Source organism: Artemia franciscana, chromosome 8 (genome assembly GCF_032884065.1).
Source record: "Artemia franciscana chromosome 8, ASM3288406v1, whole genome shotgun sequence".
In the NCBI taxonomy this organism is placed as follows: Eukaryota; Metazoa; Arthropoda; class Branchiopoda; order Anostraca; family Artemiidae; genus Artemia; species Artemia franciscana.
Genome location: NC_088870.1, coordinates 43,452,461 through 43,468,108, shown reverse-complemented (window position 1 = coordinate 43,468,108; position 15,648 = coordinate 43,452,461). Strand labels below are relative to the sequence as shown.

At 35.9% G+C, this 15,648-nt stretch overlaps 1 protein-coding gene across 1 annotated transcript; it reads right to left on the bottom strand.

The window, feature by feature from the left end:
* Positions 1 to 211: 211 nt before the first annotated feature.
* On the bottom strand, positions 212 to 14,623 carry LOC136030684 (SCAN domain-containing protein 3-like). The gene is made up of 2 exons (XM_065709750.1): positions 14,495 to 14,623; positions 212 to 739 (listed from the first exon to the last, which is right to left on the bottom strand). The coding sequence occupies exons 1-2, from the start codon at positions 14,621 to 14,623 to the stop codon at positions 212 to 214; spliced, it is 657 nt and encodes a 218-aa protein (XP_065565822.1).
* Positions 14,624 to 15,648: the final 1,025 nt, after the last annotated feature.

Sequence of the window (15,648 nt, the reverse complement as noted above, 5' to 3'; positions counted from 1 at the left end):
TGGGCAATCAACTCAAGCTCATGGAGAATAAAGCTCCCTAGGCAGTTTAATTCACTCCTACATTATTTATATAAACTGGATAAAATAAAGGAGTTGAAAATAAGTCTGTGATTAAAATAAAAGGTAAAGTCATGTTTATTAAATGAGATCCCTGTGGTTGATGCTTCTCGATGAGTTTCTTTATATTTGGTTCTATGGATGATAATGATAGTCAAAGATCATCCCTTTTCACAATGTCAAGTCTATTGCGAGTTTTTGATAACATTTGAGAAACGCGACAAAATCCCGCTTCAACAAGATAAGATGTAGGAAAAACAATAACGTAGAACTGCGCTTTATCCCAGTGGAAAGGGTACTTTGCAGCAACCTCATTTGTTTTCCGTATATTGTACTTTCGATCTTTGAATTTTGCACGCATTATTTCATCACTTTGTAATTCGATGTGGGACTCTTGCAAAGATATGTTTATTTCGGCAACATTAACTTCGAAAGGAATTGAAACCCAAATCGGTATATCCATCCCGAGTAGGTCGCTAAACCGAGTTTGCATATCTTCATGTATATTTTCCAAATATTCACCATATAATGCAAAATCTTTATCTTGCAAATCACTGCTAACACAGGCCAAACAAGGAAACTGTTCAAATGCACGATGCCTGATATTATTTTTATACAGCTTTAGTTTCCTTAGTAAAGTAGCAATTTTAATAGATATCAGATCAGAATCGTTTCCTTGGAGCTATTTATTACGTGAGTTAAATTTTTCAAATATATCTGATAAGCAAAAAACATCACATTTCTTGCATGCAGTTTTGCTCCATGTTGTGGGTCAGCAAGATAGGAAACAATAGATTCCCAAAGTGCAATGAAACGCTTAAGACAACTCCCCTTTGATAGCAATCTCACCACTGTATGTAATACAAGCCAATCAAACTCTTCTCCATTTTGCTTACAGAATTCACGAAAAAGGCGGTATCGGAGAGAATTTGATTTAATATGGCAAACTACTTCTATTAAAACAGTAAGGGCATGATGCAGACGTGCACTCATTTTCTTTGCAACGATGTGTTGACGGTGTATCACACAGTGAATACAATATACTTCTGGGACTGCTTTTTTTAAATGTGCAATAAAACTTTCGTATCTGCCTGTCATAGATGGTGCCCCATCAGTAGCACAGGCAATTATATTTTTGAGTAGGATATTGTTTTCTTGGAAATAAGTAGCAACTTCATTAAAATTGTTTCACCTTTTGTGTCTGTCGTAAGACTTCTAGCAAAAAGCATTGCCTCTTTGGGTTCTTCATTGTTAAATCTAACATATGCTAAAAAAATGGCCTCATTATCTCTTAAAGTGGGTTCATCAAGTTGAAGGGCAAACTGTTTCACTTGCAAATAAGCAATCAAATGTTTTTCTACATCCTCTGCCATTTCATCAATGCGATGTGACACAGAAGAATTGGGAACAAAATTATAGTAGAAACTGCGGGTAGAATTGCTGTTTCACCAATATTATGGGGTTTTCCGGCCTTTACAATTATTTTGCTTATTTCATATGATGCCAGGAAACCATCACTCATTTTACTCACTATGTTATCAAACACTTGAGACACCCTTTTTCTTTTTTGGAAATCATCACGAAGTTTTTTAAAGTATTCTTCTGGATTTATCTTTCTTTTCTATGTGCTTCTTTTCAAGATGGATTTTTTAGTTTATTTGGTTTCATGCCATCATTTGACAGTAAATCCTATGAGGCACATTGGTTTCGTTTTATTTTGTGATGCTGGAATAAATCCGTAAGACAAATATTCAGTGGAGTACTGTCGGCACCTCTTCTTACTTGGAGCAGACATGGGATATCTTTAAAAAATAAAAATGTATATATATATATATATATATATATATATATATATATATATCAGTGCTTCCACTATCCCCGAATTTTCGGGGATTTCCCCGAAAATCTAGAAAAATCCCCGAAAAAAAATGACGTTCCCCGAATCCTTGAAAATTCCCCGAATTTCTTTCTTTTCCCTTGATCTACCCGAAACTAGAGTTATTGGAAGGCTCACTGTTCGTTCCACAATTTAAATACAGTTTTGCAACTTTATACTATGGTACGCTGGCGAACATATGATATTGAAAACTCCATTTTGCAAACCAAAATGGGAATGAAACAATTGGATGCGGATTCCTCCTCTCTTATTGTGACTAGGAATGGCAAAAATGTTGTCATATGTTAAGGCTGATGCAACTGCCAAAGGAGAAGCTACGATTATCTCTAGACTTTCAATTTAATAGTAAGCCAATTTTGTCACATTCTTCCAATTTTTCTAGCTGTTTATCGTTTTTAAATCGCTCATTCCTATTTTGATTTTGGAACATCAAAAACAAAATACTTTGAAGTGATTTTCATTGCTTTATTTTACATGATAATAGACCAAATATATGATGATTTTATCTCTATTCAGCATTTAAGGTTCTATGTAAATATGTCGGTCATCAGATAGTTCATGGGTACAGACTGTAACTAAGGAGAACGTGGCTCAATAGCAGCAGTAGATCCATGGGAGGAGGAGCTGGGGGCGCGCACCCCCTGAGTGAGTTGGTGGATTTGTGTTTGGGAACATTTGCTCTGATTTGGGTTGAGACAAAAGTTATTCTTTTGTAACTGGTTTTTAATAAGTTTTTAATTATTACGATTGTTTCTTTTTGCTATCAAGTTTGAAACAAGGTTTTAGTCACTTTGTGTGGTTTTTTAGATTTTACTAATATTGCATACTGCCAAAAAGTATTTAATTAAATTTAGGTTTATCAAGGGAATCTGTCGGTATTACCACAAAAGCCAACTGGGAGGCGAAATCTTCATTTCGTAATAAAAAGGAGGGGAAATTTAAAACCTTAACTTCTTTAGGCTGTTGAAATGATATTTCAGTATTGTGCTGTCACAACGGGGCTGAAAAGCAAAATATTCACTTCTTTTTACTGTCAAAAATCTGTTTTCGAATTTTGCTAAGACACTGAGATGAAGAAATTGATATCATTATTTATTTGGCTGTTTGTTTTCGGTTTTTTGGTTTGCTTTTTTGCAAAGCAGGGTGATTACTTCAACAATATTGTTTTTAGGCGATTTGTATTATAGGAAGTAAATGTATGAGAAGTGCGAAAATTATTAATTTCAGTTCTGGATTTTGGCGAGGAAATGGTGACCACTTTACTGCCTATTTTCATCAAATTAAAGCTCTGCATTATATGACATATCACCTCCTCTGTTCATCTTAAAACATTAAAATCAAGGCCAAACTCTTCAGGAATTTAATAAAAGTTCTTATAAATATATACTTAAAACTAAATATTTGAGTCGAAATATTCCTTCCAAGGTTGGAGTAATCATTTAAGAAAAATACATTTCCGAAAAACTGTTTATAAAAGATGGTAAATAATTGTGTGTTTATTTCTTTTATATAGCTTGTATAGATGGGTCTCTAAATTCTCATTTTGAATCAGAAGAATGGCATTGATTTTCTTTTTCAAACATTTTCTAATAAAATGTTAATAAAAAGTAGAAATTCATAAGCCTTGAGTTAACCACGGAAATGGAATGCAACTACAATATTACTTCAGAATTTCTCACCTTCTCAATATCAACAAATCACAAAATATAGTTATGTTTTTGTATTGTTCTTGTTTAGCGGTTGCATATATTTGTCCATAAAATTGTTTAAACTGCTATATATACCGCTGAGGATTTTTATACTTACTTTGATACATTTCATCCAATCATATTTCCACGATTAGTTGTTTATAAATCAAAATTTTTACTGGACATTTTTTTTACTTAGTGCTATATCTGAGTCAAATTTCTCATTTTTATATTTGTGCTTAACAGACCTATTGAGATTTAAATGTTTGAATTGAATATCAGAAAATCTCAAGATTAAAAAATAATAATTAGAAATCTACCACAGCTTGAAACCCTGAGAATTTAAATCACCAATCTAGACCTATCAAATACAAAAATAACAAACACTTAATAATTTGTTTTTAAGGAGTATTTCGACTCTTATACTTAGTTTGAAGCAAATACCTATCTGCATCGTCATAAGAGTTCATATTGTTTAGACAATTTTGGTCTTTATTCAAATATTTTTTTATGAATAGAAGAGGAAACTAGACTTACGTTGCTCGGGCAACGTGAATTGTTGCGGTAACTTTTGTCCAGCTTCGCCGACTAAAATGTTGCGAGAGTTTTGTTTGGTTTGGTTTTGTTTCTTCGCTATCGATCAGTAATCACATGATCAAAGCCTATTCCTCAGCGTTGAAAAAAACAACAACTAAATAGTTTCGAAAGAAGAGACTAAATTGACTTTGCAGCCAGTTGACCTTTATCCTTTTCAATCGTAGACATCGTGACGGATGAAAACTTGGAACAATATCTTATATAATCTAGTTGGTATTATAAAGCTATCTGTAACTTTTCAGAATTAAAAATACCATTGGTGACACTAATTATTACAAAACTACCTCACTGTTTTACGTTATCGTTTGTACCCGTTGTGTAAACACTTGATTCTGTCAGATTTAAAGAGATCTAATACAATGTGTACCAATTTGCACAAATTTCTAGCCCAAAGTGAATAGATTCTTACTTACAAGTCCCTCTCCCGTGATAGACATCAAGTTCACTGGAAACAAATAAATGGGTACACCAACTAGCAAAAGTTGCAAACCCCTCATCGCTGAAGATGATTGTAGCCCAATAGTCTATTATTACTTACAAGTCCCCTACATGTCTTACCCCTGGAACCAAATGGGTTTAACCATCAAATACACCGGAAACAAATAATAGGTACACCAACTAGCAAAATTGGCAAACCCCTCATTGCCGAAGATAATTATGAGCTAACAGCCGTTTCTCACCCAAAGTGAACCGATTCTTACTTATAAGTCCCTGTGATAGGCATCAAGTTCACCGGAAACAAATAAATGGGTACATCAACTAGTATACTTGCAAACCCCTCATCGCTGAAGTTGACTGTAGCCTAACAACAGACTATTACTTACAAGTCCCTTCCATGTCTTACCATTGGAACTAAATTGGCTTTACCGTCAAATACACTGGAAACAAATAATAGATACACCAACTAGCAAAAGTTGCTAACCCCTCATTGCCGAAGTTCATTATTACCTAAAAGCCGACTGTTGCTTACAATTCCTCTATATGTCTCACAATTTGTATCGGCCTAGATTTCGTTTCAGTGTGTACCTTACTACTGAAGTTGTCAGCCCCTTGAAACTTTCAAACTGATATACCTCATGAAGGAATTTTTGTACCAAAAAATGGATGTCATATACTTTGATCAGCTCATTAAGAACTATCGATTGCCGTCGAAAAAAATTCTATCTGTCTTAGTTCAGAAGTTGATTTTTTTTTGCCGAAGGCCAACTTTCTAACGTCACCACTTAGAAAAGAGCAAAGGGTAAGCTTCAATTTCTTTAGCAATGAGAGAACTTTTAAATTTTGTTAGGCACATCTGATACCATTTCTCAACCGCAATCCCAAGTCCGAAAAACCGAATGATAAACTCAGCTGAAATTACGAACATAAATGGGTAGAAACAATAGATGACAGTACTTTCGGACCCGTGGGAAAATGCCACATTTTTGCTTCTGTAAATTTTTCTATTTATCACTCAAAGAAGATATATTGGCTGTGGGGCCGGGTAACTGCCGCATATATTTAACACTTAAAGATTTTAGTCCATCTTCAATTTGAAAGTGGTGCCTGCCTGCTTGCCTGCTAGAACAGAGCTTTCCACTCGAAAGCAGAAACATGGTTTGATGAAACGAAAGCTTGGCTGCACAAGTTCAGACACTCCTCTCTGACATAGGCTATATAACTCCACTTCACTTCGCACACCATAGGCTCTGGCTCGTGGACAAGCAAAACCATCCTTTTTGGCCCCAGGCAAGAGTTCTGCTGAGCTTTCCAAAATGTAATGTCATATTCATCAATCCGGCCGGAGGTCCACACTTTCCGTAAAAACCACACAGGTTAGACCCTTACCTGTTTCCAGGAATAAGCTAAGATCGGCGGCATAGGAAAAAAAAAAAAAAAAAAAAACGGGACAAAATTAAAGTGTTGCTCTCGCAACACAATGAAGAGCTCTAAACTGATATGACTCTAGACTGCCAGGACTAGCCGTTACAAACATTCACCTAAATATTGAGGTAGACATCAACTTTTTAATAAATAGATGTGGCGAGAGTAGAAATTGAGAAATAGACTTTTTTCCTTATAAAAGTGTAAATTCTATAATTTAAGTGAAATATATCGAACTTTAAAACATGGAAAGATACGCTACGTTGTTATGAAAAGTAGAATTTTGATTAGTAATTTTTTTAGATTTCGTCAAAGTTGACACTGTTTATTAAAACACTATTTTTAAAAAGAAACAGAGGTTAGTTAATGCTTTATTGCCTGTACTTAAAACTCTCGTTTTAAATGTTTTCTATGCATTTCTATCTATAATGGTCAGAAGTGTAAAGGCCAAAAATTATGCAGAAAATATTAAATATCATTTTTTATAGATGGCGAGCAGCTTTTTATTATTTTTTTTTTATGGCGGGATGGTTCTTATAACACTATTTTTGTATCAATATTTTTATACCATTTCAATTTCAACAGCTTTATTAGAACTTTAACCCTCACCAGGTTTTGGATTAGATTACGACCATTTCCACTACCTACTTACGGCGCATAGTTGTCGAGGTTCCCTTTAAATTGCAGGCATTTCTTTGTTCTCAAGTTTATCAGAGCAACCTATTATGCGCCCCCCCCTAAAGAAAATCCTGGATCCGCTCCTGCTCAATAGTAACCGAAACTCTAAAAAACAACAGACATATTAAAAGGATTGACTTATTATGCTGGTACCAAATATATAAGATACTCTAAGTCCAGTGTTACTTTTCAAAGACTACAAGCCTGAGAAAATTTGCTTAATTTTTGAAAAAAGGGGAAAATACTCCATAAAAATCACAAAGATCCTTAACAAAAATAACACCATCAGATTTAGCGTATCAGAGAACGCAATTGTATGGGGCTAAGGCTCCGATCTGCAAAAATGTGGACTTTCCCAGAATATGTATTTTTCAATGAGGATGGCAACTATGCCCCCTTCCGAGCCCTTTCCCCCTCCCTAAATCGTTTTATCAAAACTTAGAGATACCGTAACCATTTTGTTCAGCATAGTTGACAGACCCAATAACTTTGCCTTTGAAGTTAATTTGACCTCCCACAGCACCTGGGGAAAGCTCTTGAAAATATATAATTGCCGAGGAATCAAAAGAACAGCAAGAAAACAGGCTTGAGGCTGATAGAGAAAGAAAGAACAGAAAGCGTGCCGAGGAACTACCAGAGCAACGCGAAACCAGACTTGCTGCTATAAGAGAAAGTGAAAAAAGGGCGTGCCGAGGAACTACCAGAGCAACATGAAACCAGACTCGCTGCTAAAAGAGAAAGTGAAAAAAGAAGGCATGCCGAGGAACTGCCAGAGCAACATGAAACCAGACTTGCTGCTAAAAGAGAAAGTGAAAAAAGAAGGCGTGCCGAGGAATCACAAGAACAGCAAGAAATCAGGCTTGCTGCTGATAGAGAAAGTAAGAAAAGCAAGCGTGCCGAGGAATCAGAGCAACCTGAAAGTTGTCGCCTGGCATTCAGGTACAGCCCAGTCGATGATTATAGCTTGAGTAGATTTGTTCAAATCGGGACTATGTCTAAAATTTGTCCCTATTGCAAGGCCTTGAATTTCAATGGTGAAACAATGGGAATGTGTTGCGCCTCAGGAAAAGTTAAACTTCCTCTATTGGCTACACCACCAGAGCCATTGAAGACTTTCCTTACTGGAACTACGTCAGAATCTAAGCGTTTTTATCACAAATCAGAAAATATAACTCATGTCTCCTAATGACGTCGTTTGAAGCCCAAATCGAAAATCCAGATCAATTTATGTCTACTTTCAAAGTAAAAGGGCAAATTTATCATAGAATAGGGTCCCTTCTACCATTCTCAGGCGAGAATCATAAATTTTTACAATTGTACTTAATCAGTGATAGAAATTCTGAATTGAATGCACGTTGCGAAATTTCTCCCAACATTGAAAGGACAATCGTTTCCCAATTGCAACATCTTTTCCGAGAAAATAATAATTTAGTGCGTCTGTTCAAAACAGCCATCGATTTGATGCCTACTGATACGCATCAAATTGTTATTTCCGCTGACAAAACGCCTCCTGGCCAACATGTGCGTAGATAAAATGCTCCAACTATCGACGAAGTGGCAATCGTTATGGTCGGTGATCAGTTTTTACCTCGAGATATTATTCTTCATAAGCGAAACGCTCAGTTGTTAAGACTTGCTGAAACAAATCGATGCTACGATGCCCTACAATATCCTATCATTTTTTGGGATGGAGCCGACGGCTATCACTTTAATATTAAATTGATGAATCCAGCCACTAACAAAGAAATGAATAAGAAATGCAGTGCAATGCAGTATTATTCCTATAAACTAATGATTCGGCAGGATGAAGAAAATTATATTTTAAAATGCCGTCAATTGTTTCACCAATACATCGTTGATATATATGCTAAAATTGAATCAGAACGTTTGCTATATATCCGCCTGAATCAGACCAAGCTCCGCTCTGAACAACACATTCATTTGCGAGATGCAGTTGTAAATGACGGTAATACCACAAACGTTGGAAGATTAACAATTTTACCTTCGTCATATGCTGAGAGTCCCCGTCATATGCATGAAAATGCTCAAGATGCTATTGCGTATGTTCGTTTCTATGGTCGTCCAGATTTATTTATTACATTTACATGTAATGAATCTTGGGACGAGATACAGCAGCTTTTACTTCAAGGACAATCGGCGGTTCATAGACATGACATTACGGCCCATGTCTTCCGGCAAAAGTTGAAATCACTGAAAAACTACATAGTAAAACTTGTAGTGTTTGGGTCAGTGCGATGCTGGATGTACTCAGTGGAATGGCAAAAACGAGGTTTGCAACACGCACATATACTAATCTGGCTACATAAAAAAATTACTTCTAACGAAATTTATGATGTGATTTCCACTGAAATACCTGATGAAAATGTCGATAAGGGGTTACATGATATTATTGTTAAAAATATGATAAATGGACCTTGCGGTGCACTGAACGAAAATTCACCATGCATGGCCAAAGGAAGGTGCACAAAGCAATATCCTCGACTTTTAGTATCCAACACAATTACTGGCAATGATGGTTACCCACAATATAGAAGAAGATCTACTGAAGATGGCGGTAAAACAGCAATAATAAAGAAGCGTAACGGTACCACCATCGAAGTAGATAACCAGTGGGTTGTTCCATATTCCCCATTATTGTCAAGAACATTTAATGTACACATAAACGCTGAATACTGTAACTCCGTAAAGGCAATCAAATACATATGTAAATACGTCAACAAAGGCAGTGACAAGGCAGTTTTTAGCTTGCAGCCCGAAATCGAATATATCGACGAAATCGTACAATATCAGGCTGGAAGATACATAAGCAGTAATGAAGCTGTTTGGCGAATTCTTTCATTTCTGATACATGAACGTAGTCCAGCTGTTGTTCACTTAGCGGTATATTTACAGAATGGTCAACGTGTTTATTTCTCGGAAACCAACGTGCAACAAAGAGCCCTGAATCCACCGGATACAAAGTTAACCGCTTTCTTTTCGCTATGCAAAAATGATTCTTTTGCAAAAAAACTGCTGTATACTGAAGTGCCTTCGTATTACACGTGGAATACTAAAAATAAAGTATTTGAACGTCGAAAGCAGGGTAAGTCAGTCGACAGCCAACCTACCATCTTCAAAGATACCACGATAGGAAGACTCTACACCGTTCACCCCAATCAACATGAATGCTAATTTCTACGCCTGCTTTTGGTGAATGTACCTGGTCCGACATCCTTTGAGTATTTGAGAACTATAAACGGTACTATAGATGACACTTACCGTAGTACATGCCAAGCTCTGAATTTATGGGAGAATGACCAACACTGGGATAACTGCATCAATGACGTGTGCGAAACGTCAACTCTCCATCAGCTCCTACAGAGTTATGGGAAAAATATAAGTCAAAAATGTCCGAAGATATACTCCATCGAAAACAGTTAGAGACGTCACATATGACTTTTGATTTTACATCTGAAATTTATAACTACACTTTAGTTATTATAGAAGATTTGTGCGTAAGTATGGCAAACAAACCTCTTCAGGATTTGGGAATGCCTTCACCTAACCGTATCGCTGCTGTTTCGACATATGTAGAATTGGATCGTGAACAAAGTTACAGTACGAGTGATCTATTGTCGTATGTACAAAGTAACATTTCCAAGTTAACGTCGGAACAAAAAGACATTTATGATACGATAATGCATTGTGTCAATAACAACGTTAGAGAAATTTTCTTTTTGGATGCGCCAGGAGGTACTGGTAAAACGATTGTGATAGAACTGATTCTGGCATCAATTCGATCAAAAAATGATATAGCGTTGGCAATTGCGACGTCCGGAATAGCCGCAACATTGCTGCCTGGTGGAAGAACTGCTCATTCCGCTTTGAAATTGCCTCTGAATTTGCATTCTACAGAAACTCCCACGTGCAATATTTCCAAATCATCTGAGATGGGTAAAGTATTGCAGCAATGCAAACTTATTATTTTGGACGAGTGCACAATGGCACACAAAAAACCGCTCGAGGTTATGGATCAATGTTTGAAAGATTTGCGAGGGAATTCGAAACCCTTTGGTAGCACATTAATATTGCTTGCAGGAGATTTCAGGCGAACATTACAATTAATACCTAGATCATCCCCTGCAGACGAAATGAATGCTTGCCTGAAAAATTCTAATTTATGGGCACACGCAAAAACATTAAAATTAACTACAAATATGCGTGTCCGATTGCAAAACGATGACTCTGGTCAAACATTTTCAGATCAATTGCTGGCAATTGGAAACGGAAAGCTCCCAGTAGACTCAATTTCAGGACGTATATAACTACCTTCTGATTTCTGTAATTTAGTGACGTCCAAAACTGAATTGATTGAAAATGTATTTCCGAATATTCTAAACAATTATAAAAATAATAAATGGCAAAGTGAAAGAGCGATTCTTGCACCCAAAAATATAGACGTCCACGAAATCAACAATATTGTTTTGACCAAGATTCGAGACCAGGCAGTCCTTTACAAGTCAGTCGACACAGTTTTGGAACCAAATGAAGCGGTTAATTATCCATCTGAATTTTTAAATTCCGTGGATCTTTCAGGGATTCCACCACACGTGCTACAACTAAAAATAGGCGTACCAACAATACTTTTAAGAAATTTCAACCCACCAAAGCTTTGCAATGGCACGCGACTTGCCGTAAAAAAACAATGGAAAACCTAACAGAGGCCACAATCTTGACAGGGCCTTTTGAGGGTGAGGCTGTTCTTATTCCTCGCATTCCCATGATTCCAACGGATTTGCCTTTTCAATTTAAAAGATTGCAATTCCCAATTCGATAAGCATTTGCAATCACCATTAACCAAGCTCAAGGTCAATCATTAGAAAAATGTGGTATACAACATTTAGAAAAATGTTGTACGTTGCATGTTCGAGGGTCGGTAAACCTGACAATCTATTTACATGCAGCGACAATTGGACAGCGAAGAATGTTGTATATTCGCAAGTTTTACGCAGTTAATTTGTATTGTATCTATCTATCTATCTATCTATATAAAAACGAGTTGTGTGTATGCATGTTTGTTTGTTTGTAAAAAGAGCGTTTGCATATGACGTCATTATTAGTACATAAGGCTTTGTATATGCACAGACAATGGGAAAGCCAAGAATGTTGTATATTCGCAAGTTTTACGTAGTTTAAAACACATATATAAATCTATCTATATTCATAGGTGGTACACAGGGACACAACTACAATGGCGCGTAACTAATATGGCACGTAACGACTTACGCGTGCGGCCACCTATAAATTGCTATTCATTTTTAGAGATTTTTTTGAAAAAAAAAACATTTAGAAACACAGCGTATGGTAAATGTTAGAGGTAAAAAAAAAATGTTTAGTTAATATAACATGAATGATAAGAAAAAAAAATAAAAATAATACATTATTATCATTTGGGTCACCGTTGAAATTTAAACTTCATCAGCTGATAATTATATCAGATACTGCCAAGATATAAATTAATATTTTAAATTTATATCAAAACGGGAAAAATTAGCCATTTTCCTCTTCATTCTTTTATACAGGAAAATAAGTTTAGAGAAAAGTTAAAAGATTTTCACCTAGGCTTGTTCTTGCCACTGACTGATGGGTGAATTTACAAGTCAAAAGAAAGTTTGAAAAAAATGATGAAAGAATTATTAATATATATTTTTCAAAGTAATGTATATTACAGTAGAAATTGAATTTTAAAAAATAAAGAGCGTTCTGAGTTGGTTTTCTTCATGGACCCCCAAAATATCATTGTGGACCCCCAATTTGTTGTGTTTTGCCTCTGGACCCCCGAAATTATTACATGGACCCCTAAGGTCCATGTGGACCCTGGTTGAGATCCAATTTCTACTGTGTTCGAAAGAGAGGAGGGGGTAATTTGCCATTTAACCTCTATCATTTGAAGGAATGTCAAAATTGTTCAAATGAAGGACTATGTTTCATTCAAAGTCTAAGCGAATGAAGAAATATCTTTTGATTCCAGAGAGACTTGAAGAGTAGAAGGGAAGACTAAGTTTGTATACTTACCTTTAGATTAAGATTTCAGAGAGAGAGAAAGAGAGAGAGAGGGGGGAGGGGAGTGGAGCTAGGAGTTAATTAAAAAATTTATATGATTATATAATATAACCAGATCAGAACACGTACGAAAAAAACCCAGAAAGAATGAAGAAAAAAGACAAAGCAAAAACAAGCGAAACGAAAAAATAAAGAAAGCAAATAATAAAGAAAAGAAGATAAATAAAACAAACACGTTAAGTGAAAAAATGAGAAATCAAAGAATGAAGAAAAAAGACAAAGCAAAAAATAAAAAATAAACAGCGAAATAAGCAAATCTCTGTATTCTTCATCTGTTTCTTTAATTTTGTCAACAGCTTGAATTTCTTTTGACTGTTTTATTGTCAGGTGCTCAAGGCTCTAAATGTTCTTCTGCCTTGACCTCAGTTCCAGCTGTATTCATATTGACCAGAAAAAGAAAAATTAATATATTATGAACAAAATTTCATGCTAAACCCTGTAAGTAATATAATACATATGTTGTATTTACTCGTACCCATACGATTCTTGTTATTTTTGCTGGATTTATATGACTATTTCAAGTTCTTTACAATACAATCTTATAACTCCAACTCTGCCCATCAATATTTTCATCTCTTTTTTTTTGTTATAAAAGACTAGATTTTTTTTTATTTTAATCTAACAATCCTAGTTGGAGTAAGATTACAATCCTTCGACTTTACAAATATTTTTTTAAGTTTTATTTACCTGTTCTAAAAAAAATTTAAAAAAAAAAACGCCCCGCTCTTTACGCTAAAGTTTTTTACTGTTTTAAAAAGAAGAATTGAGAGAAAGAGTCAAACTTTAGTGTAAAGAATGGGGCGCTGATGAGGAAGCAGCCTCTTTCATATACGAAGTAATTTCTGCGCGTTAAGTTTTAATGTCGCTCCTTACTTTCAGTTAAAAAAACTTGTTTTTTTTATTTAATAAGTATAAGGGGCACATCTGATACTATTTCTGTATCGGGTCATTTTTGGTTTCGATGTGTTCCTTACTACTGAAGCTGTCAACCCCTTAAAACTTTCAACTGGTATATCGTATAAAAGAATTTTTCTACCAAAAAACGGATGCCATATACTTTGATCAACTCATCAAGAACTATCGACTGCCGTCAAAAAAATATATGTATCTGTCTTAGTTCAAAAGTTGACTATTTTGCCGTAGGCCAAGTTTCAAACGTCGTCACCTAGAAATATGCAAAGGATAAACTCTAATTTCCTTAGCAATGAAAAAACTTTTAAAGTTTAAGAGGTATATCTGATACCATTTCTCTACCCCAGCCCCAAGTCCGAAAAACTGAATGACAAACTCAGCTGAAATCCCGAACAGAAATAGGTAGAAACAATACATAGCTGCGCTTTTGGGGCCGTGGGAAAATTTTTCTATTTATACTCAAAGAGGATATATTGGCTGTGGGGCCAGGTATCTGCTACATATATTTAACACATATCGATTTTAGTTCATCTTCAAATTGAAACTGGTGCCTGTCTGCTGGCTTACTAGAACGGAGCTTTCCACTCGAAAGCAGAAACATGGTTTGATGAAACGAAATCTTGACTGCATAACTTCAGATAGTTTTCTCTGACATAGAACTCCAATTCACACTTCACACCATTTCTGCTATAAAACTCCACTTCACTTCACCGACTATAGGCTCTGGCTCAAGGACAAGCAAAAACCATCCTTTTTGGCCCCAGGCAAGAGTTCTACGAAGCTTTCCAAAATGCAAAGTCATATCCATCAATCCGGCCTAAAGTCCACAGTTCCGTAAAACCACAGAGGTTAGACCCTTACCACTTTCTAGGAATAAGCTTAAGCCGGGGTACTAGGAACCAAAAAAAAAACAAAAAACAGCTCAAATACCATCTGGGACGAGGACTGAAAAGCCAAGAGCCAAGAGCTTCTAATGCAAGAGCTCTAGCAAAATTCTAAGAATCAATCAATTGATTTAGAAGGAAAATCAGTGGCCTAATGCAGATCGGGATTTAAAATAAGTGCTCTGAGACACATGGTCCTTCTAAATATCAAAATTTATTCAGATCCGATCACCCACTCGTAATTAAAAAAATTCCTCTCCTTTCAGCATCTAAGATGGTGGAATCGGTGTAAACGACTATATCAAGTCAATTTCTGCAGGTCCCTGCCATGCCTACCAATTTTCATCGTCCTAGCACGTCCAGAAGCACCAAACTCGCCAAAGCACTGGACCCCCCTCCTAACTCCCCAGAATAGAGAAGATCTAGTCCGGTTTTATCAATCCCATATATACGACATTTGCTTATTACACCCATCAAGTTTTATTCCAATATCTCCACTCTAAGCGTTTTTCAGGATTTCCAGTTTACCCCCTTAAGGCCGTGATTAAGTGAACTTGAAAACATCGAGCTTCAAAATTGAAGTAAGGTTAGCCTTCTGTCTTTTAATTCTCTAGAGATCGTCGATTGTCAAAACTTCAAATAGCACCAATTACCAAGTCTTGTGAAAGGTTTTGATTGACAGCTTCCTTTGGTGAGATGCTTCAGCCGAGAAATAGCAATATATTTGGCTGCGTCTTGCAAAGCTTGGTTACCGACCAAGGGAGAAGAGAAAATGAGCAAAAGAGCACTATCATTCTCAAGTACAAAATGCCCATGTATATGCAACTGTGATGGCATGCATAGAGTGCATTTAAAATATTTTTTTCCTAGGGATAGGCTATTTAAAATACCTCAGTTGATTAATTCGAAACTAAACACCGAACTTAGTTGAAATCTTTCTTCAAGGATT